The following is a 27,798-nucleotide window of genomic DNA, read 5'->3' on the forward strand; positions in this document are numbered from 1 at the left end:
AAGGCATCAAAGTGGGGGAAAAAAAGAAAGTCTTTAAATGGTCACAAATGTTAGTTGTAATTATAGATGCTCCCTTTCTTAGACTTTCCACTCTGTGACTGTGATATTTATTATAAAAATGCCTAAAATTTATGTTGCAGGTTCCTACTATTGGTTGTAGATCTTATCTACCTAACAAATAAAGCCACAAGGGAGATGGATGTGGACCAGGTGGGATTCTAAAGCAGGTTCACTTCTAAGAAAGAAAGAACTGTAGATAACTTTATTCTTGACTATAAGTCAAGAAGCTGAGAGGGACCATATTGGATTTTTTTTTTTTTATTATTAATGCAGGTTTCCCTTCTCCCAAGTCCTATCAGAGCTGTGTCTTCCCTTGAGTAATTGCAGTAGCTTGTGTATTCAGCCTGTTAACTCTGGTGGCAAATGACTGTTTTTTTATGACCAGAAAGTCCCTGATCCTATTGACTTTGTATGTTGGACACTTTGTCCCATGGTCCTGGCTTCTGTTCTGTTGAGTAATAGGAGGCAAATCTATTCTGCATTGTGCTCTTGGTTGTGACTATCACACTATTTCCTATGAAAACCAGGTTTCCCAGAGATGCCGTTTGTGAGCATGCTCCATTTTCATTGTATGTTCCTTTAAAAAGTCTGCTGGAAACAGAGAATGTCCACTCAATTCTCACCTGACTCACTAAGAACCCATTTAACAGAATGTCTCTTGCCCAGGTCCCACTGACCCTACCATTCAGTCACCACTTCTCTCCTGTGATTCCTGCTCCACATGACCTCAGATTCCTTATTTCTTTTCTTTTCTTTTCTTTTTTTTGCCTGAGGATGCCCCTTTATTGCCAGCTCCAGCGCTAGTGCAGCTCCTGGCGGAACTGCAGGCCACAGTAGCCGCATGTGCCTGTCTTGGTCTCCTTGTCCAGGTTGATAAATACCCGGGGGTGGCCAAGGGCACCCCCACCGCCGTCACAGGACACCACACAGCTCCCCACCTCGCTCACTGGCTGCTCAGCGATGAGGTCAATGGCAAAGTTCTCGTTCACCTCCTTCTGCCAGCCCACAAACCGGATCTTCCTGTAGTCTAGACCGTCATAGGCCTGACCGATGTGCGTCACCTTCTCTCCAGTCCGCGCCGTGCGAACTCCAAAACCCCGAATGTCCCTGTAGCTTTCCTGAGCAGAGGTAGTTTCTTTATATATATATATATATATATATATATATATATATATATATATATATATATATATATATATATATATATTTACCACTTAGGTCAGCCCCAATCCTTTGTGCCTGAAGGAGCTGGTCTGGTCTGGATCTCTGTCCCCTCTTTAGATAGATAGATGCCACATAGTTAGTATTGAATTCTGGTCATCTATTCTTCATCCTTAACCCACTCTACCTTTAACTCCTTAGCACCTAAAATATTGCTCTGTGTCTGTCTCCAGTGCTTGTGAAAGTTCTCTTTTATTCTTTTTTTAATAAATTTTTTATTTTTAATTATGAGAACAAAAATGCAAAGAAAGCGGACAAGGTAAAGTTACAGTGGAAGGACAATCACCCATAAACAGAATTCTCAGTAGTCCCATTGCTGATATCTTAACTTTGAACTTTCAGCCAAAAAACATTAAGAAAAATAAAACAGAATCCATGTACAATTACTTTGTCCCTCAAACCCCCAGATTGTAGTGCATAATATTTCTTAGCAGCACACAAAGCAATCTAAAGCCATAAAACTTATGTAACTCCTTCAACATTGAAGGCAAAGTACTTTTTTACATTTCTGTGCACATGCATATTAGTTTAAGTTAACCTCAAAAGTTTAAATGGGTTGCTTTTCTTAAGGATTAGAGTCAAAGGAGCACAGTAAAAATGGTGTTAGAGTGGCAATTATTGTTTGCATAGGCCCACCAAAATATGAGGGACATGGAAAGAAAAAGCATTGGCCTAAATACAAGGAGACCCTACTCCTGAAGTTTCCTGGCATAAGACCAACTCTAGGCTCCAGGAAAACTAGTTTGTCCAATCCAGGTCATTGTCTGTAGTGCCAATACACTTTTATTTTTCACACAGTCTCTGTTGTTGGTATCATGTTTTTGTATTAAAGATCCTGGAATCTGCATATCCTACATTGCAATCAGGATGGTGCAGAGTGTCCTCTTGTTTCACCTCACAATTAAAGGGCAATGCAGAGAACCCTGTCCTGTAAGCAGGTCGTCGTTGTTACCAAGTCTTCTTAGTGTTAATGGAAGTCTCTTTTGAGCAGGTCGATGTCAGAGCAGTGGTAGGGTCTTCCCTGGTAGAGGATTGCTTCCAGGTGTTGTTATAAAAAAGCTTGGATGTTTCGCAGATAGCTTTCCTGTTTCAGGGGTGAATGGAGGATGGCCATTCTTCTGAGGCCTGTGCCAGGTCATTATATCAATATTCAGGGTGTAAGGTCCATTGCACTACAAGATTTGTGTGTTCCAATCTCTATTAGACAAGAACTTATTTGTATGTATAGTATTTTCCCATTTTATTGGGCCTATGCAAACAAGGAACAATGCCACATGGCGTTATCGGCGCATATGGGTCCATAAGAACAAGTCCAACAATCCCCATGACATGGTTCAATCATAAGCAGTAAACTGAGGGACTCTTCCACCAAAATTCCTTATTGAACAACTCACAAAGAGAAGACAAGATAAAAAGTGGGTAGAATTTTCAATGTAAAAGATTATTTAGAAAGAGTTATAGCTGTTAAAGAAAATACACATAAAGTATTCAAAAGACATATGTGTCCATTTTATGTCTTTTGAAATAGTTGGGGGTTGGTTGTTAAATCCAATGCACGACTTTCGTCTGTGATTAGGACTGTGTAGTACTGAAGTTAAAAAGGGTAAATGTGGGTTCAGTGCAAAGACCAAGATCACCAACCACAGAAGATGAATTAAAATGACAGTGATGGAACAGAACTTCTAGAACCACAAAGACTGACTTCATCATAAATCCCACCACAGGATCTGAGCAGATACTGAGATCCCTAGACACAGAGGCCTGATTGTATCACCCAGGACAGAGCAGAGGTCTTCCAAACACCACAAAAGCACCACCAGGAGAATAAATGATCCTGAACAGAGTCTATAGTTGATCCCATGACAATACACTCCAAGGGCGGAGAAACCCCATTATCTCTTAGGCCAAGTGAATTTCTTTTCGAATGACCCCAATATTTACTGTGCCAGGGCAGGAGGGAAAAAACAAAAAGCACAAAACATTATTTATTTTTTTATATAGTATTTTATTTTCATTTATTATTATTTTTTATTTACCTATCTATTTTTGGTCAATTTCTCTGTTTGGGTGTGATTATTGAAGTTGTCCCCAGTTATACTTATTCTTTCTCTTCCTTTCTGTTCTTTCTTTATATTCTATGCCATGTTTCTTATATCAAGACCATGGCGTTTTTGTTTGTTTGTTTTGTTTTGTTTTGTGTTTTTATGTTTCTGGTTTTTTTTTTTTTTTGGTGCTTGTCATTGTTGGAGTACTCACTGGATTTTTGACACTTCTTTTTGTACTGGTGGAATGTTTCACCTTTTTTCTCTCCTTCGTTCTCAAACCGATGATGAGAGCCTCTAGAAGAATTCCGCTTATCTTGGGGCCGGGCAGTGGCGCTAGAGGTAAGGTGCCTGCCTTGCCTGCGCTAGCCTTGGATGGACCGCGGTTCGATCCCCCGGTGTCCCATATGGTCCCCCAAGCCAGGAGCGACTTCTGAGCACATAGCCAGGAGTAACCCCTGAGCATCACCGAGTGTGGCCCCCAAAAAAACAAAAAACAAAACAAACAAACAAAAAAAAGAATTCCGCTTATTATCGGCGTATTAGACTTTTACCCCAGTTTATTACTTTTCTCTCCTTCAAACAAAACCACGTAACTTGAACTAGCTAGTCCTGTTCCCCCTCCCCAGTTAGAGGGGGAAATAAGGGAGGCACCAGAATCAAACAGGTGCAAGACTACTAAGCAATAGGCTAGATACAGAGGAGACCACATATTTTAGCAACCCTGGGGGTGAGGGAAGAGGATATGGGAGGTAGGACAAAAATGGAGGTGTAGGGAGGACAATTTGGTGATGGGAATCCCCCCTGATTTTATGTAAATATGTACCTAAAATATTATTGTCAACAATATGTAAGCCACTATGATCAAAATAAAAATTATATTAAAAAAATAAATTCACTCACACTTTCCAGGAAACAATGTATTATGATCAACTATGTGATACATAGTCTTTATTAAATAAAGTAATTTCTATTTAAAAAAAAAGGGTAAATGTGGGGTACTAATGGTTGGGGGTGAGAGAGTTAAGGAGTAATAATGAGCTTTGTAGGGGTGTGCCAAGGGCAGAATCTGTTGGGGCAGGAGGTCGGTCTTGGTGCCTAAAAAATTAAAGAATTGAGGGTAAAGAGAGTTAATTGAGGGGAAGCTAACGAATCCGGATTGGGAGATGAGGGAGTAGAAGGGGCTCTGGTGTGGGGGAGGTGAAATATATCAGAGGGGCTATATACATTGTATAGATGAATTGTTTATGGATTAGGCTTGGCAGTCAAAGAGGACCACAGTATAGGAAATCACGTCTACATATACACTGATTTTAGAGACCTGTTTGAATATTATCCTCCAAATCTAGGGAATTCCATTTTTTTTCCCTAGAAAGTAGAAAACTAAGAATATTTTTGGGTGTTGTTAAAAAGTATGTATGTCCCGCAGGCGCATTTGCTCTTGCGTGCTTTTGAAAATGAATACTAGTTAGAAAAAACTCCTGAATGGGGTCCAGTATGCATAGGGGAGGGATTTCTCTCTCCCCCCCTCTCCACCCAGGGCCCGATTAACCAGGTGCGGCCATGAAGACCAATCTGGCTTGGAGGGATCTCAGTCCCCTGGACTAAGTGGTCAGCCCAGGGGGCCTATGGCTAGCTGCCCTGCCCAGATTCCCCAACATACCAGTCGAAGACACCCATAAGTCCTGGCATGTTGAATCTTCTGAGCCCAACCTCTGCCTCTGTCCAGTTCTCTTTTATTCTTAACCTATTAGCCATATTCACTAAATTAAATGTTGCTGGTTCTTTTTAATCTGGACTAAAGTAATTTCCTCTGTCCCCTGCTTTATCTCTCTGTATAATTTTTCTTATTCCTCTCTAGCTTGGCTCTGGAAACTGTCTATAACAAGATGTGTATACATCCCTGAAACAGTTCCCCCACCCCACCAGCCTACATTGTGCTTCCAGGGAGGATAGACAGATGGCCTTGTAATATTCTATCCTGATAAACACTGTCAGCACTGTCTTTTTGATGTAGGCAATTTTCATGACATGAGGTGATAACTCATTATCATTTGATTTGTATTTCTCAGATAATAATTGATAAGTATGTTTTCCCCAGGCCTTTGAGCCGGCAATATGTCTCTCTTGGTGGAGTTCTGCTTAGCTCTTCTCTCCACTTTGTGCCTGTGTTTGTTGTTTTCTTGATGAGTTTTGAGTTCCTTAGAAATCTTGGATAGTAACTCTTAGATTGTGAATATTTCTTCCATTCAGTAAGTTGTCTTCCTTTTCTTAGTGTCTTTTTTGTTTTGTTTTGTTTTGGGTCACACACAGCAGCGCTCAGGGGTTACTCCTGGCAGGCTTGGTGGATCATATGGGATGCCGGAATTCGAACCACTGACCTTCTGCATGCAAGGCAAACACCTTACCTCGATGCTATCTCTCCGGCCCCTAAGTTGTCTTCCTTTTAAATGATTAAATAACGTTTTTGACCACACCTAACAGTACTTAAGGATTACTAATGACTCTGAACTCAGGAATAACTCATAATGGTGCTCTGGGGATCATATCAGAGGCCTGAGATTAAATCTGGGTCGACTACATGCAAGGCAAGTGCCCTACCAGCTGTACTATCTCTCTGGCTCCTGTCTTCTCTTTTTAATAATTTCTATATAGTTCAGAAGGTTTTTATTTGATATTTTATTTGTTTCTGCTCTCACACACCCCATTGACATTAGAATCAAATCCTGAAACATATCATAGAAACCAGAATAAAGATGCGCTTTGCCTATTTTAATGTATTTTTGAGATCCTAATGAGTTTAATTTTAATTTTTTGTAAAAAAAATCACTGTATATTTACTGTTTACTTAAGTGTTGCTTATCTTCAGTGCCATTCAGGTTTGTGAATTAAATAGTCTCTTGAGTATTTAACTTTATATTTTCATTCAGTATAGAATCTACATTTTCCATGGAGCTAGGAGTTTCCCCTGCCAGATGTAACCCAAAAACCACACACACACACACACACACACACACACACACACACACACACACACAAAAGCAAAACAGAACCTACATTTTTTCTTTTTGCTTTTTGGGCCACACCCTACGTTGCTCAGGGGTTACTCCTGGCTGTCTGCTCAAAAATAGCTCCTGGCAGGCATGGGGGACCATATGGGATACCGGGATTCGAACCAACCACCTTAGGTCCTAGATCAGCTGCTTGTGAAGCAAACACCGCTGTGCTATCTCTCCGAGCCCATTTTCTCACTTTTCAATGACTTAAATTTTCATTGCTTAAGATTATATTTTGGGCATAGTGGTTTAGAATACTGTTAACAATAAGGTTTTGTGAATAATAGAATCTGACATCACACCTGTCCTCAGAGTGTCTGCTTCCCTCCATCATTGTCTCAATGCCACCTCCCATAATGCTCCACTTTCCTTCCTCTGTGATACGATTCTTGCTGAGGACCAGATCTTGGTTTCTGCTTCTTTGAGCATTCGTCATTCCTCCACATTTTTAAAATTTTTATTTTATTTTACTTTTTTTTTTTTTTGGCTTACAGGCCACACTTTGTGATGATTAGGGATTTCTCCTGGCTCTGAGCACAGGGATTACTTCTGGTGGTGCTGAAGGACCACATGGAGTGTTAGGAAGCAAGCTGGATAAGGCATGCGCAAAGCAATCTCTCTTCTCACTGTGCTATCTTGCCAGCCCTCCTCTATTTTTCTTTATATCCCATACATGAGAGAGATTATTCTGTATCTTAGCCTTTCCTTCCAACTAATTCTCTCAATAAATATTCTCTAGATCCACTCACAGAGCAGTGAATTGCATGATATAGCCTTTCTGACAGTGAAGTAGTAACTCCATCGTGTACATGTACTACAGTTTCTTTATCCAGTCATCTATTATTGGACACATGGATTGTCTTCAGATGTTGGCCATGGCAAGTAGTACTGCAGTGAACATAAGGACGCAAATGTGTTGAGGTCTTTGGGGTAGATGCCAAGAAGTGAAAATTTCTGGGTCATTTGAAGCCATTCTGTTTATATGCAGTTGAAAGAGACTTCCTTGTGTTTTTCTCAGGTTCCCCCATTACAACTTCTTATAACTGCAAATCACAGTAATACCATAAGTACAGAGCATTGCCATCACAGCAAGCACTCCTCACGTAGCACTTCTTTTTTAATATATATTTTATTTAAACTCCTTGATTACATACATGATTGTGTTTGGGTTTCAGTCATGTAAAGAACACCACCATCACCAGTGCAACATTCCCATCACCAATGTCCCAAATCTCCCTCCTTCCCCACCCAACCCCCACCTGTACTCTAGACAGGCTTTCTATTTCCCTCATACATTCTCATTATTAGGATAGTTCAAAATGTAGTTATTTCTCTAACTAAACTCATCACTCTTTGTGGTGAGCTTCATGAGGTGAGCTGCAACTGCCAGCCCTTCTCTCTTTTGTGTCTGAAAATTATTATTGCAAGAATGTCTTTCGTTTTTCTTAAAACCCATAAATAAGTGAGACCATTCTGCATTTTTCTCTCTCTCTCTCTGACTTATTTCACTCAGCATAATAGATTCCATGTACATCCATTTATAGGTAAATTTCACGACTTCATCTCTCCTGACAGCTCCATAATATTCCATTGTGTATATGTACCACAGTTTCTTTAGCCATTCATCTGTTGAAGGGTATCTTGGCTGTTTCCAGAGTCTTGCTATGGTGAATAATGCTGCAATGAATATAGGTGTAAGGAAGGGATTTTTGTATTGTATTTTTGTGTTCCTAGGGTATATTCCTAGGAGTGGTATAGCTGGGTCATATGGGAGCTTAATTTCCAGTTTTTGGAGGAATCTCCATATTGCTTTCCATAAAGGTTGAACTATATGGCATTCCCACCAGCAGTGGATAAGAGTTCCTTTCTCTCCACATCCCCACCAATACTGCTTGTTCTCATTCTTTGTGATGTGTGCCAATCTCTGGGGTGTGAGGTGGTACCTCATAGTTGTTTTGATTTGCATCTCCCTGATGATTAGGGATGTGGAGTATTTTTTCATGTGTCTTTTGGCCATTTGTATTTCTTCGTTGTCAAAGTGTCTGTCCATTTCTTCTCCCCATTTTTTGATGGAATTAGATGTTTTTTTCTTGTAAAGTTCTGTCAGTGCCTTGTATATTTTGGAGATTAGCCCCTAATCTGATGGGTATTGGGTGAATAGTTTCTCCCACTCAGTGGGGGGCTCTTGTATCCTGGGCACTATTTCTTTTGAGGTGCAGAAGTTTCTCAGTTTAATATATTCCCATCTGGCCAGAAGTGATTTCTGAGTGCATAGCCAGGAGTAACTCCTGAGCATCACCAGGTGTGGCCCAAAGAGAAAAAAAATAAAACCTAGTATATACAGTAACTTTAAACAATTGTGGGAAAATTCAAGAGAATTATTTTTCTCCTAATCTGACCCGATGAACTAAAGGGAATAAAAAGTATTTTTGGTAAAAAATTAATTCACTTATGGGGCCAGCGAAGTGGCGTTAGCCAAGGAAGGACTGCAATTCGATCTTCCAGCATCCCATATGGTCCCCCCAAGCCAGGGGCAATTTCTGAGCACTTAGCCAGGAGTAACCCCTGAGCATCAAACCAAAAAACAAAACAAAACAAACAAAAAATTAGTTCACTTATAACTAGCTCCAACTTTAGGGTAACCTAAAGAGATGATTCTGTAAATAAAAGAAGGTAGAAAAGATCACACCAGTTATGTGTAAATATAAGTAAATATTTGCTTAAAGTTACAAAAAGAGTATTAATAATATCCTAAGGAAAATATACATTGCTAAGGGAAAGACGTCAAAACTCAAATATTTGGGAAGAATAAAAAAGATCATACTTAATGTTATACTTAATGTTAACATATGCTTAATGTTAACTTATGCAATCATAGAAAAATTACTTTAAATTCCACGTTCTAAAATAATTTAATATGACATTAATGATAAATGCTAAGCTAATAAATTGTAAAGCATCTATAGCACTAAGCTATAGTATCTAGTGTAAGAAACTAAATAATTCTTAGATGTTCAATGACAAAGGACTATTCAATCATAGCATCTTCAAATCAAAGCAGATGGAAAATAATCAATTAGAATATTTCCAAAACATATAGTTTGGATAAAACAAAATATTATGCTATCATTTGTTGGATTATAATAAAAAACAAGAATAGAAATATAAAAACACCTGGTGAAATGCTGTCAGTATTGATGGGATCAGAACTGAGTCCTGAACACAAGCTGCAAACATGCATGGCTCTACTACTTTAACAACATCACCAACACTGATCTTTATTTTACATATAGTTAATATACTAAACTTAACAAAAAAATACCGTTATGTTAGATGTCCCTATGACACTGTTTCTAAGAAACTTGGCAGAAAGGGCCCAGTAGATCAACTCTTCAGAGGGATCCAAAGAGCAACTGCTCCGGATTTTCCCTTTGAGGTGAAAAGCTCAAAGACACAGCTCCAGAGATAGGGAAGGGCAGCACAAAGAGGAGCGCCATCTCCCTAAAGTCAGTGGGTACTCCCAGACTTGACTGACCAGGCCCTTTTTGTTAGAAGTGGCTGCCAAGCAACAAAAAATATCACCCATTGTGAGTCTCCCCATACTCACCCAACATTTATGTTTAACGTCCCTCTGGTCCCTAGTGTCCCTGGCTGCTCATCTTGGTGTCCTGCACCCTACCACCCTGAAAGTATCCCAGTTTCTTGTGCTCTATATAAGCACTGTTGAAAGAGAATAGCATCTGCCTGGTCAACAGCCTGTTCTTTCCATAGTCATCAACTGGTGGATCTTCTTTGGTTATGGTCCCACTAAATGTAGAAGTGACATTGCTGAGCTGAGAGTGTTCACAAACCAATAAACAAAATAATTACCATAACATAAAATTGTTAGTTATGAAGTAGAATAGCATGTATACATATAACTGTCAATCATATAATTTTAATAGTACTATTTTCAATATTTTGAGAAGTCTGTATATTGACTGTTCTACAGGAAAGTTAATATTATTCCTTTTTTAACACAAAATGACACTGATTTTTGAATAATAATTGCTGACCTTTATAAAAAGGCCATTTTACCTTGGAGTGAACTTGACTAAAGATGTGAAGGACCTATACAAAGAAAACTATAAAACTCTGCTCCAAGAACTAAGAAGACACACGGAAATGGAAACACATACCCGGCTCATGGATTGGCAGGATGAACATCATTAAAATGGCAATACTCCCCAAAGCATTGTACAGATTTAATGCAATCCTCCTAAAGATACCCATGACATTCTTCAGAGAAATGGATCAGGCACTTTTGAAATTCATTTGGAACAATAAACCCCCTCGAATAGCCAAAGAAATTATTGGGAAAAAGAATATGGGAGGCATCACTTTCTCCAACTTTAAACTGTATTACAAAGCAATAGTTATCAAAACAGCATGGTATTGGAGTAAAGAAAGACCCTCAGATCAGACTTGAGTACTCAGAGAATGTTCCCCAGACATACAATCATCTAATCTTTGATAAAGGAGCAAGAAGTCCTAAATGGAGCAAAGAAAGCCTCTTCAACAAGTGGTGTTGGCAAAACTGGCTAGCCACTTGCAAAAAAGCGAACTTAGACCCCCAGCTAACATCATGTACAAAGGTAAAATCCAAATGGATGAAAGACCTCAATATCATACCTGAAACCATAAGGTATATAGAACAACACATAGGCAAAACACTCCATGACATTGAGACAAAAGGCATCTTTAAGGAGGAAACTGCACTCTCCAAGCAAGTGAAAGCAGAGATTAACAGATGGGAATATATTAAGCTGAGAAGCTTCTGCACCTCGAAAAAAATAATGCCCAGGATACAAGAGCCACCCACTGAGTGGGAGGAACTATTCACCCAATACCCATCAGATAAGGGGCTAATCTCCAAAATATACAGGGCACTGACAGAACTCTACAAGAAAAAAAAAATCTAATCCCATCAAAAAAGGGGAGAAGAAATGGACAGACACTTGGATAAAGAAGAAATACAAATGGCTAAAAGGCATATGAAAAAATGCTTCACATCACTAATCATCAGGGAGATGCAAATCAAAACAACTATGAGGTACCACCTCACACTACCAATCTCTAGCAGTGTTGGCGGGATGCAGTGAGACAGGAACTCTTATCCACTGCTAGTGGGAATGCCGACTAGTTCAACCTTTCTGGAGAGCGATATGGAGATTCCTCCAAAAACTGGAAATTGAGCTCCCATATGATCCAGCTATCCCACTGCTAGGAATATACCATAGGAACACAAAAATACATTACAAAAAACCCTTCCTTACACTTATATTTATTGCAGCACTATCTACCATAGCCAGACTCTGGAAACAACCAAGATGCCCTTCAACAGATGAATGGCTAAAGAAACCGTGGAACATATACACAATGGAATATTATGCAGCCATCAGGAGAGATGAAGTCATGAAATTTTCCTATACATGAATGTACATGGATGGAATTTATTATGCTGAGTGAAATAAGTCAGAGAGAGAAAAAGATAGAGAATGGTCTCACTCATCTATGGGTTTTAAGATAAATAAAAGACATTTATCAACAATTTTCAGAGACGAAAAGAGAGGAGGGCTGGACGTTACAGCACACATCAAGAACCTCACCACAAAGAGTGATGAGTTTAGTTAGAGAAATAACTACGTTGAGAACTATCCTAACAATTAGAATATATGAGGAAAATAGAAAGCCTGTCTAGAGTACAGTGGGGGCGGGGAAGAAAGGAGAGATATTTGGGACAATGGTGATGTGAATGTTACACTGGTGATGGGGGTGTCATTTATATGACTGAAACCCGACCATAATCATGTTTGTAACCAAGGTGTTTAAATAAAAAATATTAATTAAAAAAAGGTCATTTTAATATAAAGTGATATCTTATTATTCTTTCAACTTTTATTTCCCTAAAAATAAACTTATTTTTTCATGATTCTGTTATACTTGTGTGTCTTCTCTTTTGAAATATTCAACTCTTCCATTTTTTTTGAGAAGTTATTTGTTGTATTTTTGTTGAGCTTTGTATTTATTTTATCTAGGTATTATATTGAATATTAGCTATCTATTTTATTCCTTGGGTCACACCATAAAGATATGCTCCAGGATTATTCCAGAGATCCTTAGGAGAATCTTACTGGTGGATGGTAGATGGAAAACAGGCCTACTTAACATACAAAGCATAGATATAACTGACTGAACTACCCTGATAGCTCCTTAGATTACCGATTTGATTAAATTCATTTTGTTTACTTTTGCTTTTTTCCTTTAATTTTGCCTCTACAATGAGATATATCAATATGTACATATTTCCTTAAGTAAATAGTAATAAGAAAAATTAACAATGATGAAGACTTTTCAAAACACACACACACACACACACACACACACATATATATATATATATATATTTAAAACTAATATCAAAATTTCCAGGCCTTCAAAAGAAGACAACCAGTAATTTATATCTACCAAGTATGAGTTAAATTGTCCTGCTTTTTCAAGTTTCATTAGTTTTCTAGATACAGTAATTTGAGTTTGAGATATTCTTATTATGCTGAGGTGTTTACTTTCAATTATATATACAAAGAAATGTGAATGCGTATTTGAACCTTGGATGCTCTGCACATTTTGAAGTTTGTTAGCATGGGCAAATACTTGCACTCTAGCAAGTTGTTGATAAAACTTTCTTAACTTCTGTGCTGATTTTAATAAATGTATCCAATGGATATTACCAATTGAGTCTATTATTTTCAGGAGAAAAATATGACCCACTACTATTCTTTTTTGTTTGTTTGTTTGGATCACTCCCAGCAGCGCTCAGGGGTTACTCCTTGCTCTATGCTCAGAAATTGCTCCTAGCAGGCTTGGGACCATATGGGATGCCAGGATTCGAACCACTGACCTTCTGCATGCAAGGCAAATGCCTTACCTCCATGCTATCTCTCCAGCCCCATACACTACTATTCTTCTAATGTACATATAAAACAGACCCTACACATTTGCAAAAAGGTGGATGGGATATTTTATAACTGTTTTAATAAACTTAAATCAGTATTATTAATTTATATTATTTCAAATAACTTGCTCAAGTGTCTAGAAGAGAAGATGATATAAATTTATCCTGACTGAAACTTGAAGTTAATCTCCTTTTAGTTAAAATGTAATTGTTATAATTTCAGAACTATTTTAATATCATAGTATTTCAAATAAAAAAGCACCTTCAACAACCAGTATTTCTGATTCAAAATATGAGTGTGTTAAATCTTTGATTATAAAACATTTAATAAAGTTATAACTTTTGTAATTCTTTTTCTTTTTTTAAATTTATATCTGTATTTAAACACCTTGACTACAAACATGATTGTGGTTGGGTTTCAGTCATGTAAAGAACACCCCCCCCTACACCTGTGCAACATTCCCATCACCAGTGTCCCAAATCTCCCTCCTCCCTACCCCACCCCCGCCTGTACTCGAGACAGGCTTTCTACTTCCCTCATTCATTCATATTGTTAGGATAGTTCTCAATGTAGTTATTTCTTTAACTGCACTCATCACTCTTTGTGGTGAGCTTCATGAGGTGAGCTGGACTTTTCAGCCCTCCTCTCTTTTGTCTCTGAGAATTATTGCAAGAATGTCTTTCATTTTTCTTAAAATCTATAGATGAGTGAGACCATTCTGCGTTTTTCTCTCTCTCTGACTTATTTCACTCAGCATAATAGATTCCATGTACATCCATGTATAGGAAAATTTCATGACTTCATCTCTCCTGACGGCTGCATAGTATTCCATTGTGTATAGACCACAGTTTGTGTAGCTATTCATCTGTTGAAGGACATCTTGGTTGTTTCCAGAGTCTGGCTATGGTAAATAGTGCTGCAATGAATATAGGGAGTACCCATATCCTTAATCTGCCTTCTAAAAGCCTCTGTCAATTTTCCAAGAAAGTCTGCATATGACTCCATAGCTCCCTGAAAAATCTTTGTATAACTACCCTTAAATTCAGTTTTTGAGTTTTTCCCCCAATCCTTCAATGCAAGTTTCCTGATGAGTCCCAAAACAGCATGGGGTAGTTTTATCTGCTTGTTTATTTCTGTTAACTTCCCTTCTCCTAGCAGCATCTCACAAAACAAAGTGACTCCTGCAACCATCCTTCCATAGTGACCTGGGCTATTAATTTTTCTCTTAGCACCTTCAGAAAAAACACATTTTCCACTGTAAATATTGGGAAGCACCCAAGCAGGTCTTAACCACAGTAATAAAATCCAGTTGGGTCCAAGACTTGATGTCACTCCAGGTACCAAAGAATTCACCACAAAATGGAGAAAGAGGACCATACAATGAGCACATTTTCTTAAATCAATCAAGGTATATTTACATTCTCATAAGTTAAAGTTTTTTGTTTGTTTTTGGGAGGCCACATCTGGTAGTGAAGCTTAGGGGTTATTCCTGGCTCTGTGATCAGAAATTGCTTCTGGCAGGGTTGGCTGTGTGCAAGGCAAACAACCTGCCACTGTGCTATTACTCTGGCCCCTGAAACTTTATTGTTTTCCTGATGGGATGGATTTATGCATTGCAGCTCTGGTAGTGTTTCTCTTTGTTATTATAGTTTGTATGTTTCATGAAATGCAAAAATTGCTTTTGATTCTGTGTTAATGCCAATTTCCCTGATGTTTAGCCATTGTGATTGCTTGTTTTTCTGATGGGGAAGATTTATTTCTGATTCTGTATTAATGCCAATTTCCAGGATAATTAGCCATTGTGGTGGGGATGGGTCTATTCCACACTTTTTTTTTTTTTTTTTGGTTTTTAGGCCACACCTGTTTGACGCTCAGGGATTACTCCTGGCTATGTGCTCAGAAATCGCCCCTGGCTTGGGGGGGACCATATGGGACGCCGGGGGATCGAACCGCGGTCCTTCCTTGGCTAGCGCTTGCAAGGCAGACACCTTACCTCCAGCGCCACCTACCCGGCCCCTATTCCACACTTTTTAAAGAGTTGCAATGGGGGTGATAATCTCACAGATCCTCTTTCTGATCCAGCACCTGATTGGGCTAGCAGTATCTCATTTCTGGCATTTGTATCATTTAGCAAGTTGATATTAGTGGGTGAAGCATCTTACTGACTGCTGCTTTTCTGGCCTACTGCCAGTGGTGATGTGAGGGGCAGATACCAGCCTCAGGGCTTTTGGCTTGACCACATGTGATTACTGGAATTATTTTTTGACTTTCCAGTTTTCAAGGCCTTTTAGAAACATTAGGAGGAGCTTCAGAAACAGTTGGAAGCATTTCAGAAACTTTTGGCGTGCTTTCAGAGTCTTGAGCTCGCATTTTTCGCATTTCATGATACATATGAACAATAGTAACAAAGAGAAAACTACCAGAGCTACCAATGCATAAATTACTACATCAGCACGTCTATCTTGATCCAACAGTCTGATACACCACACCAATTAAAGTAAAGACTGATTATACCAACACATCTGAGGTGTTGGGGATTGAAAGCAGGTCAGCCATTTGCAAGGCAAGTTTCCTATTGCTGTGGTATTACTCTGCCCCCCCTCCTTTTAAAGATATATACTATATGTAGTTGGCTCTTTCAGTGCCCCAATATTCTCTGGAAAAGGGAAATTTGGATTTTTGTTCTTCTTTCTTTTTCTCCTTCATCATCATCATCATCATCATCATCATCATCATCATCATCATCATCATCTTTATAGTGTCAGGGGTCACATCCAGGTACATGTACAAGGCAAGCACTATACCCCAAGCCCATTCCCAGGTAGTCTAAAAACATTATAGATGGAGAATTTATATCCTTGGTGGGGAGCCTCTTCAAACTAATCCTTCCGTGTCATATCGGAACATGGAGAGACCCCCTATGGATGCAGCCATGCTGTTCCCAAGCACAGAGACAACTGTCCTTTCCAATACCTCAGAGAAATGTCCTGATCTTGCAAAACTCTCAATCTATAAAGATGGCAGAGATCACAGGCCATTTAGTGCCTCTACAGACATCACCCAACAGCGACTTTTCATAGCCAATGCAGCACAGGCTTAGCAAGGGCCTAGGTGAGCACTGCCAAACCAACAAGCAAGAGGACCAACAAAGACAAGAAAGTGGCTGCATTGTCACAGGCTGTATTGTGGTCCCTTAAATTCGTATGTGGTGGAACTCACACCCCAGTGTCTGAGAAAGGTCTAGGCTCTAGGGACAACATCTGGTAGTGATCAGAGAGCATTATTGGCAGGTTCAGGACAATATGAAGTTTTGGAGGTTGAACCCAATTTGGCTGCATGGAAGGCCCACCTCATGTCAGCTCTGCTGACTCTCCAGCCCTACTAAGGGCATTTTTTATACCACTGGGTATAACTCTCAACCCTGCACCAGTCAGCCTCAGGAGAGCCTGGCCCAGGGCTGCTCAGTTTGTCTGTCCTTGCTGTCTGATGTAGCCACGTAGGAGACGAGGATAGGGATATTTTCATGTTTGTGTGAGTGGCTGTTGTGCCCAAGTCTCATTAGCTCTTGAGAATCCAGACTGTACAGAACTGCAGGGCCTCACTTAACTGCATGCAGAGCCCTCTAGCCGCTACACCACATGATGGTTGAATCTGTGCCCCGGTTTTCACACTAGGTGCTGCCTGGGTCTAAGACATATGTTCCTGCTGGTTTCCTGCTGCTTTTCCTGACCGATGGCCAAATCCAGGGGCGAGCACTAGCCAACAGACACCGCTTGTGCCAGGACCTGTGAGAGAGATAAGCTAACTTTGATATGCTCCTGCTTTGCTGTTCTCCCCTTCTGTAAATGGCTTCTTTTTATAAAAAATTTTTAATTTGATTTAATTTTATTTATACCATACTCTGTGTTGTTCAGGAGCAACGATGCTCATAGCTATGGAGCATACAGTACTGAAATTAATATTAAGATTCTGTATGCAAAACCAGTCTACACTCCAGGCCATCTACCTGGAACCCAAGGCCACATTTTTTAAAATAAATTCTTTAATTGAATCACCATGAAGTATGCAGCTACAAAGTTGTTCATGATTTTCAGTCATACAATATACAGCACCTATTACCAGTGCACATTTCCTGTCACCAATATCCCTCATTTTCCTCCCACTCTCACCACTTCTCTCTCCCCTTCCTGCCTCTGAGGCAGACATAATTCTTCCCCTCCCTCCTTTCTTCTTTTTTTCCTTTTAGACACTATGGTTTGCAATATTTTACTGAGGGAATATCATGTATACCGCTTCCGCTCAGCACCCAGGTCTTGTCCAGAGTGGCTTCTTAAATTCCAGCTCCTCCATTCACATCTTTCTCCTCCACTGGCAAATTCCTTTCATATGCAAAGAGCTCCCATTTAGAAAGGGCTGCTCAGTCAGAAAAGACACCTTTTCTGAGTCAGCTGGTCCAGAATTCAGACTTTATCCAACAAAATCAGATCAAATGCTGGTTATGGCCAGATTGAGAACTGGGGATACATATAAGAAAAAGAGCTGACCCTCTATTTACCTAGCCCAGAAGCCCAGCACTGGCATCCCAGCTAATTTTTAGGGATTCATTAAAAATGTTTTGTGGCTGATGCTGCTTTTTATGTGCATGGAATTGAACCCAGGGCATCTCACAAACTAGGCAAATGCTCTACTGCCATTTTTCTTTTTAATTAAAAGTTTTTTAAGAGAAAAAAAAAAGATGTGTACTGATGACTCAGAGCATTAGTACAAGGTTAAGGCACTTGTTTTGCATACAGCCACCCTGAGTTTGATCCCTGGTACTGTATAGAGTCCTCTTGCACTGCCAGAAGTGATCCCTGAACAAAATCAGGAATAAGTCCTGTGAAGTGCTGCATGAGGCTACAAAACCCAAACAGAGGGATAGTAAGGGAAGGAGTCCAGACAATTGCTCAATATCCATGGAAAAGGCAATGAGACTGTCAGTGATTCAGACACATGAGAGGGGGCACGTCTATGGGATTGGAAACTGAGTGCCAAGAGGAAACCACTTCCAAGTGGGCCTAGAGAACTCCCCAGGGAGCCTAGTACGGCCATGCTGGAGTCCTCTGTGGAGAGGTAACTGCTGAGTGAGCAGAGTAGAGAGCTGTGATGTCTTACCCCAGACATGGCTGGCAGATGGTCTAAGAAGGTCCTCCCACCCTGCCAAGGAAATGATTCCTAGAAATAAGAAATGGCCAGAACTAGAGTGCTTTCTTGCCTCTGAGGCGCCCAGGTGTAATCCCCACACCATAAGCTTTAGCCCTAACTTGGGAAGGTGGACGTTTTAGTAATGATGACATCCAGACACCTCAAAAGAACGAGTTTTCTCTTTCAGATCTGTACTAGGGAACAGAATCCTGGATTTTGTCAGTGTGTGCCAGAGATTTCCAACTTCTATTATGTTGCTTCCATAGGTCCCCATTGTTAAATGTTAAATTCAGAGGTAGAATTAATTATTATTATTTTGTATTATTGTATTATTATTTTGGATTAAGGGTTATACCCATTGGTGCTCAAGGCTGCTCAAGGTGCTCAAGATCACTCCTAGTGGACTCTGGGGACTATGTAGGATACCAGGGATCAACCTACCTGGGCCAGCCATGTGCAGGGCAAGCACCCTCCCCACTACATTATCTTTCCAGCCCCTATAATTATTATTGGCAGTGTTTTTGCTGCAATTACTTTGGTGTCATGGATTATGTCCAGGGTTCACTTGTGCAAGGCAAGTATTCTATCACTGAGCATTCTCAGACAGTATGAAATGTTTAGATAGAGAATTTAAATCCTGGATGATGAGCTGATTTGGACTAAAATTGGATCAGGACCGACGACAAGTCTTCCCTATTATAATGATCCCTGAAGATATGACTCTCTTTTAGAACGGAGTAACAATTCGCCAAGCTCTGATAAATCAAGTCAAGGATCCCGGCTGGTCACTGAAAGGACCTGTGTGGATGGTCTGAAGATACACCTTCAAGGATGTACTTCTTCCTGCCACCAGAGGGAGACATGATTCCACAGCGCAGACACGACCCTTTTTTTCCTTCCAGTAGAGGGCGTAGGAGGCCGCCCTGCAACCCAGAACCCCTGGACTGGGTCCTGGTTGCAGGCTTCTGGGGAGCTAAACCTTCTGAGGCGCCGCCATAAAAACTCATGAGATTCAGCAGGACTGTTGGGAAGTGCAAGCCTGGTCAGAGCTCAGAGAAAATCCCGTTTACAGAAAACTCGCCTCAGAACTTCCCAATGTTTCAGCTCACAAAATCTGGTAACTTAAGGGGAATTCAGGACTATTCTTAAGGATGGCCTAGCAAAGTGTCTACCCTGAGACCCCCAGCTTGACTATTCCTGGCTTTAGTCTGCTTTTGACTAAAGTGATTTAATTTGTGGGGTTTTGAGCCACACTAGGGTGCCCTTGGGGTGTGGGTGCTTGAGCACACTAGGTGCTTCACTGCAAGTGCTGGGGATTAATGCCATGCCCCCACCCTCACACCCCCACCCTACCCTACCCAAAAAGCACCAGTCTTCTGAGTCATCTACTATTTTCCAGCCGCCCGCCCTCCTCCTCCTTTTCTTCATCATCTTCTTCTTCATCATCATCATCTGTCTTCTTCTTCTTCTTCTCTCTTCTTCTTCTTCTTCTTCTTCTTTTCTTCTTTCTTTCTTTCTTTCTTGTCTTACTTTCTTCTTTTCTTTCTTTCTTTTCTTTCTTTCTTTCTTTTCTTTCTTTCTTTCTTCTCTTTCTTTCTTTCTTTCCTTTCCTTTCTTTCTTTCTTTCTTTCTTTCTTTTCTTCTTTCTTTCTTTCTTTCTTCTTTCTTGTAAATTGATTTATTTGGTTTACTTGGCTTTGCAGCCACACCCAAGAGTGCTCAGGGCTTGAGTTGCTGATGGGACCATATATGGTGCCTGAAATCTATCTCTCTAACCTCTCAGAATATACTATTTAAGATGGAGAGATCAGTATTAAAAAAAAAAAAACAAGTCATCTGTCTGGAAATCCACTTTCAAACTCCCCCACCCTCACTGAGATACAGCAAGAAAGGCGATGGTCAGTGAAGAATAAGAAGATCTGGATTTGAAGGCAGGACCTCTAGCTTCTCCAAGTGGGGATGTTTTGGGTTGAATCCGTTTCAGTCTCTTCTGCTGTGAAACAGAAGTGGCAGGTACCCAAGTCACTCATGATACCCTGAGCCTCGCTCCAAGTAGGATGTTGGCAAATTTTCTATAAGGGATAAATATAATGCAAATATAAGATATTATGGAAAATTTTCCTTAAGTTTTGAGCTGATGTATAAGATTTTGGAGAAAGTGGTGAGTGTTCATTATACAGCAATCGGAAAAATACTAAAAGCCATAGAGATAAATCCCTTAAATTTTTACTATAAAGAGTTGAGCAATAATACAGAGAGGAGGGTACTTGCCTTTCCCATGGCTGACTAGGATTTAATTCTCAGCACCACATATGGGTCTTGAGCCTGCCACGAATGATTCCTGAGTGCAAGGCCAAGAGTAAGCCTTGAGCATGCACAGCCAGATGTGGCCCCAAAATCAAAACCCGAAACTCACAAAATTATATTGTCAAGAAACTGATCATTATGCTGAAGTAATAGCACAGTGGTAGGTCATTTGCCTTACATGTGGCTGACCCAGGACAGACCTGAGTTCGATCCCCAACATCCCATATGGTCCCCTAGCCAGGAGCGATTTCTAAGCGCAGAGCCAGGAGCAACCCCTGAGTATCACCGGGTATACACCTCCCACCAAAAAAAAAAAAAAAAAAAAAAAAAAAAGCAAACACTGATCGAGCAGGATCTATGGTTCAACGAGAAAACATTTGCCCCAAGTATTGTGAGGTTTTGGGCTCTATTCCCAGTCCTCCCCAGTATTGCCCCTACCAAAAATCTGTTACTATTTAAACATGATTCTGACATCTCTGCTCGCATATGTGAACATATAAGTAAGCATATATACGATCGAGCCTTTCCATCTATTCTTTTATTTAAATGTTTTCTTTCCCTTGGCATCATAGTGGCATTTATGAAAGCTGGTCAAGCTCTCCCACTGTGCTGACTTTCTTGGAGCCATTTCTGCATCTTCAGTTATTCTTGGAGGCACTTTCAGTGTGAAGGCTAAGAACTGAGGCTCAAAGAACTGAAGAAAAGCTTTTCCACTTTAATGAATACATTTCCGTCCGCATGTCATTTTCTGTGATTTTATGATGCTGAATTTTGCACCTAGTTGCTAAAGAGCAACAAAAAAATCAAGAAGGGCTACTTCTTGAGAATCGCCAATTCTCAGACCTGTAAATTGGAGGTGGATGTGTTCTGAGCTTAAACATGTTTGAGGACCACCAACTTGGTTTAAATTTCTAGACGAGGGTTGCTGGGTTAATGTTGAATTTGGGGCATAAAACCAAGCTGCCTTCCAGAAGAGACCCAACAGTCTTCCATTCCTAAAGGCTGATTATTTACTTCTTTTTATTCTTTATCCTGCTTATTCCTGTTTATTCTGTTTACTCTCTATTCCTGTTTCCTCATTATTCTCCCAACTATTGCCTTGAATATTATTCTGATGGGGCAGCAACTTTCTTGTTGCCTATTTAGCCTGTGTATGTGTGCATATTTTGTGTATGTGTTAAGTATTTTCATTTATTTTATTTTATTTTGGCCACATCCAATGGTTACACCTGGCTCAGTGCTCAGGAATTGAAGCCTCATCCCTCCTTTCTTCCTAGGTAACTTGACCTTACCTGCAAGACCCCGTCCATTCCTGGGAGGGGTCTTGGAAAAGGTAGATAAGGCCTTTGACCCAGGGGATTAGGTCCCTCTGCCCTTTTAGTCTTTGACCAGCATGGAGGTCAAAGGGAAGATGGCTTAAAGGAGTTTAAGATGCAGGGCTAGCTAAGAATAGCAAATGCTTAAAAGGTTATGATATAGGCGACACATGTGGTGAATAGAGCATGAATAAAGTTGATGCTTCCTGATGCCTGTCTCTGGATGAGTCTGATTCCGACGTTCACCTAAACCTGGGACCCGCCAGCTGGATGGGGGTTGCGGAGCCACGTGGCCTGGGATGGCAGAGAAAGATTCCACCTCCATCCTTAACCATCCTTCTCCATCGCTAATTATTTAATTCTACAAGGAATCACTCATGGTGGTGCTCATGAGACCATATGGAATGCCAAGGATCAAATTTGAGTCAGCTAAATTATTCTCTGGCCCATGTAATTTCATCTTATTGGGTTTGTTCTGGGACACCCCAGGTGGTCTTAGGCATTGCTAAAGCTTGTGTGCCTCTATCCTGGCAGTACTCAGGGGATCCTACCATTCTGGGAATTAAACCCAGTCCTCCCTCATGTTTTAGACACTGCACTTGAGGTTTAAGCTCTGATCTTTAGGTACATCAGTTATAGTAAGGGGCTAGAATTTAATTATAATTTCTGCTCAGAGGACCCCCTTTCTCAGATCTACCTACCATCACTTGGATATTTCCAAGCTCCATAAGCCACTTTTCTAATCTACTGGATCTATTAGAGGTATAAACTCTGTTTCAACTAGTCCTCAAGGATAGATAACAAATTCTAGTTCTTTCCACAAGATGCTAGCTGAGAGTAAAGTTAGTCAGAAGGAAAGGGGCAGAAAAAGGATAATGTCACTGTGTGGGACTTCAAAGGGAAAAATGAAGAGCCAAGGACAGCATAACGGGGGGACTGACCCCACAATTGAGTTGGAGGAGTGAAAAAAGGGGGTTGGGTCCTTCAGAAGAAAGATCAGTACATGGTATGGTTATGATGTTGGAGTTATGCCCATGAGAAATAATTATTACTAGCATTTTAAACAAAAAAAGTTCAATTTAATTTACAAATATTTCTCGGAGGCCAAAACGATAGTACAGCAGGTACTTGGTGATAGTACAAATGCACTTGTCTTACAGAGGACCTGGGTGCAATCCCTGGCGTGCCATATGGTCCCCTGAGCATTGCCAGGAGACTCTGAATGCAGAGACAGGAGTAAGTGCCAGGTGCGACCCCAAACCCAAAAGTAAATAAGGAGGATGTCAGCTGAGACCTACTCACATATCACATGATTCCCTTGTTTATTACTATGAAGTCCCCACAAAGTCTTGCTGCTCCCACATTCATTCTCCTGTCATTACTCACCCCCCTCCCCTTGGCCATACAAAGGTCCTTTCACCCTTTAGCTGCCTGATCTATCAGTAAGGATTTCCCTTTTTTCATAATATAAGAATCTTTTCATGCTGATGTTCTACATGAAACTCTTCCAGAATTATTTTCAGGGTCAGAAGATTCAGTACAGTGGGTCGAACATCTTGTTTTACACCGGCCACCCTGAGGAAATCCCCAGCACCAAGTTTGGTGCTCTGTGTCCTGCAAGGAGGAATCCCTGAGCACAGAGCCAGGAGAAGCCTGAGTACCACTGAGTATAACTCTCTTCCCCCAAAATAAAATGCACCAAAACAAAAAAAAAATACCTGCAATTTCAATGGGCTTAAATACAGAAGACCCAGGGTTTGGTGACCAGCACTCCCCTGTCCATCCAGCACAGCCAGTAGTGACCCTGAGTAGTCACCAGACCAGGGAGTAACCCTTGCCAGTATGGCCAAATAAAACAAAGAAAAAAAATTATCTTCCCTGACTGAAAACACTGGGTTTCTTTCCATATGTTCCTTTGTTTGTTTGTTTGTTTCATTTTGTTTTGTTTTTGTTTTTGGCCCACACTCAGTGGTACTCAGGGGTTACTCCTGGCTCTGCACTCAGAAATTGCTCCTGGCAGGCACGAGGAACCATTTGGGATGCTGTGATTTGAACCATTGTCAGTCCTGGATTGGCTGCATCCAAGGCAAATGCCCCGTATGTTTCTTCTTGAAGGAAAAAAAATTCTTTCTTTTCAAAAGGACCTTCTATTTATTTTTTTTTGCCACACCCAACAATGCTCAGGGTTTTCTCCTGGCTCTGTGCTCAGGGATCAGCCCTAGTGGACTCTGGGGATAATATAGGATGTTGAGGATGAAACTTGGATGGGCTAATGCAAAGCAAACACTCTGCCTGCTGTACTATCACTCCAGCCCCTTTAAAGAACATTTTATAAGAGGAATTTGTTGACGATTAATCTAGAACAATGATGGTATAGACATTTAACAAGGGAGACACAGACATCAGTCCAGGAGATCATGTCCTCTGGAATATTCAGTAGGCGGCTGAGTCATCTTGAACCTCAATTTAAAGTTTACATTAGTCATTTATGACAATAATTAAGGCTAATTGTCTACGACTTTAAAGAAAAAGACCTTTCTCTTCGATACACAGAACAGAGCCACGTAAAACCTGACTGGGTAGGCAATTGTGTGTAGTGTTACCTTGAATGCACACGGGAATCTTCTGCTGCTGCCTTTCCTGGCAGGAGAACCTACATTCCAAGTGCAGATTTGGGAGGCAAATCAGTTCCTAGATCTTTCAGACTGAGCCTTTTCCACTTATTGGTGAGAATGGAATCATGAAAAGGCAGTATATGAGGGGTGTGAGGGTTAATGGGGGAAGCATGTGAATAAAAAGGTGCTGCCTGCAGCGTCTATTCTCCTTGGAGAAATGGCTGTCCACAATCTCCAAGGAAAATAATTGGGAGTTCCAGTCATCCAGTGAGACCCCAAGCACAAGGTGTGGCTTACTCATACTTTGTGATAAAGAAACACTGTGCGCATCAGTTCACACAAAAAGGCATTTTCACCTCTATTCAGTCATTCAAATCAGGAATCAGAAGCTTTTATAGCAAGGTTTAAGCAAGGATATATCTGGGGAGACAACACAAGAGTTCAGGAGTTTGCTTGCCTGGCAGGCAGCCGACTCTGGTTTGATTCCTAGCACTGCTAGAAGTGATCCCTGACTGAGCACTGGGCCAGAAGTAAGCCAGGCGTAGCTCTCAAACCACAAAATAAACTAAAATAAAGACAGGAAACAAAAGCACAGGCCTGCTGGTTAGCTCCAGGAAAATGGACTCCTATTTGGGGATACTAATTCTGTTCCATTGCGTGTCAGCATTGAGCAAAATCACCAGCCTAACTTGGACCTGGCTTGGCACCAGCTTGGAGTAGACTTCAAAGGGGCCCTGGATGGTCTTGGAGACTTGGTGAAGTGCTTCACACCCCATGATAGTTTGGACGGTTGCGAGATGGAGCCAACAGCTTCCCACCAGTGACCTGTAAAAGACTGCCACCTCCTTCAGAAACTAGAGCTCGCTGGGAAAGGAAACCCAAACAGTGAGCAAGCGCTTCATCCATTCGCCAGACCCCGGGAACACGCCGTATTGTTCTGCCTCCACAAATGACTAATTGGACTAATTTTTTTCGCCTGGGTTGGCAGAATCCAGCATTGAACTGATTGAAGTGACCAGCTGTTTGGGCCGCTCCTGCCAACACACTGGAAGCGACTGAGTAATTGACTTAAGTAAACGTAGCAGGATGTGGACCGGCAATAGAATTAGGGATTTCTCCAGTCTGTGATTATTTTAAATCCCATTTCAAAGAACAGGCTACTTGTGTAATTGAATGCACAGAGGCTGGCACCAGCTTGTTCATTTACTTTGGTAATTTATAGCTTGTTTGGGTCTGAACCACTCTGTAACATTTGCAAGCGAGTGAGGGAAAACGTAGGCACCAGAGAGCTGTAAAACAGGTCTGAAGGGGCTGCGCCTGTGAAAGGAGATATTTCTCTGTATAAAAATCCACAAATGTTGGGGCCTGGAGAGATACCACAGCGGCGTTTGCCTTGCAAGCAGCTGATCCAGGACCAAAGGTGGTTGGTTCGAATCCTGGTGTCCCATATGGTCTCCTGTGCCTGCCAGGAGCTATTTCTGAGCAGACAGCCAGGAGTAACCCCTGAGCACTGCCGGGTGTGCCCCCCCCCAAATCCACAAATGTAAAAGAGTGGAGAAAAAAGGTAGCTTGACTTAGATCATGATTCAAATGATGCCTTTTCATTTTCTTCAGTTAAAGAGGGATTTTTAGGATGTTTACTATCTGCATTTTCCCATTGTTTTATTTTTGGGTGTTTATTTTTTGGGGGGGGTGAGCACACCTGGTGCTGCACTGACTCTGGGTCAGGAATCATCTGACAGGGTTCAGGGGTTCATATACAATGCTGAGAATTGAAGCTGGGTCAGCTGCATACAAGGTAATTACTCCATACTATCTCTCCAGCTACTCCCATTATTTTTGGACGCCCAGTTTTGCTTTGAGTATATCTGCTAGGTCATCTCTAAGAAGGGTGACAAACATTCCTTATCCATCATTCAGAGAGATTGATTTCCTCTTTAAAGCCTACTGGAGGCTAGTTTCGTAGAACAGGGAACCATCTCCATTTGTGGAAGGAACTAGTCTCTCTCTCTCTCTCTCTCTCTCTCTCTCTCTCTCTCGTTTGTTTTTGGGCCACATCCGTTTGATGCTCAGGGGTTACTCCTGGCTAAGTGCTCAGAAATTGCCCCTGGCTTGGAGGAACCATATGGGACACCAAGGGATCAAACCTCGGTCCTTCCTTGGCTAGCACTTGCAAGACAAACACCTTACCTCTAGCTCCACCTCGCTGGCCCCGGAACTAGTCTCTTCATCTTGTCTTGGACAGAGAGATGCTGGAATTGGAAATCTACACCAGGGCCTCCCTTTTTTCTTTAGGAAACAAAAATTTCCAATGTCTCTCTTCTCCCCAGAAAGAACCAGGAAATATCACAGCAGTTAGGGAGCCTGACAAACATGTGTTCAGCTCAGTTGGCTCCACAGCATCACGTGGTATCCTGAGCATAAGCAGGTGCAGCTCTGGAGGCTCTGGTACTACCGGGGTGTCCCAGGGAACCCCAGTTCCACAGGGTCTGACCAGCTCCACAGTCTCTGGCCCTTGCACGGAACCACTGGATGGTGGGGTTGGCTGAAAATTGCTTGCTGGTGGGAGCTCAGGACCGCCTGAGCAATGTACATACATGTATACATACAAACATACTCATATACCATAAAGACACATATACATTCACACATAACACACACTCCATACATAGACCTAATAAGAGCATTTGGAGCCAGGAGTTTGGACAAATTTCGTTTCTTGAAGGACTGGAAGGCTGAGACCATCAACAGGCACCAGCTCCAGGCACTCAGGATCTGCATATCTTAGCCACCACAAGGGTACATGGCGTAAAGCAACCCAAGTTCCCTGGGAGTGTTGTGTTCCTGGGTTTCAAAGGCAAAATTCTTAGTTATACCAATGCCGGCTGACAGGAACCTTCAAGTCCCGACCAAAGGCCACACAAGTGACTGCTGCTGCTTGGGAGCTTTGAAATCTTGCCCAGCTTACTTGGTGACTGACTGCCGGCCCGGAGTGAGGGCAT

The 27,798-nt window shown here is 41.1% G+C and overlaps 1 protein-coding gene across 1 annotated transcript; it reads right to left on the minus strand.

Annotated features, from left to right (window-relative positions):
- Positions 1 to 802: 802 nt before the first annotated feature.
- On the minus strand, positions 803 to 27,798 carry LOC126015850 (NADH dehydrogenase [ubiquinone] iron-sulfur protein 6, mitochondrial-like). Its single transcript, XM_049778430.1, has 3 exons — positions 27,673 to 27,798; positions 25,568 to 25,660; positions 803 to 1,178 (listed from the first exon to the last, which is right to left on the minus strand). The coding sequence occupies exons 1-3, from the start codon at positions 27,796 to 27,798 to the stop codon at positions 861 to 863; spliced, it is 537 nt and encodes a 178-aa protein (XP_049634387.1). The 3' UTR covers positions 803 to 860.

The sequence above is a fragment of the Suncus etruscus genome, chromosome 8 (genome assembly GCF_024139225.1).
Source record: "Suncus etruscus isolate mSunEtr1 chromosome 8, mSunEtr1.pri.cur, whole genome shotgun sequence".
Lineage (NCBI taxonomy): Eukaryota > Metazoa > Chordata > Mammalia > Eulipotyphla > Soricidae > Suncus > Suncus etruscus.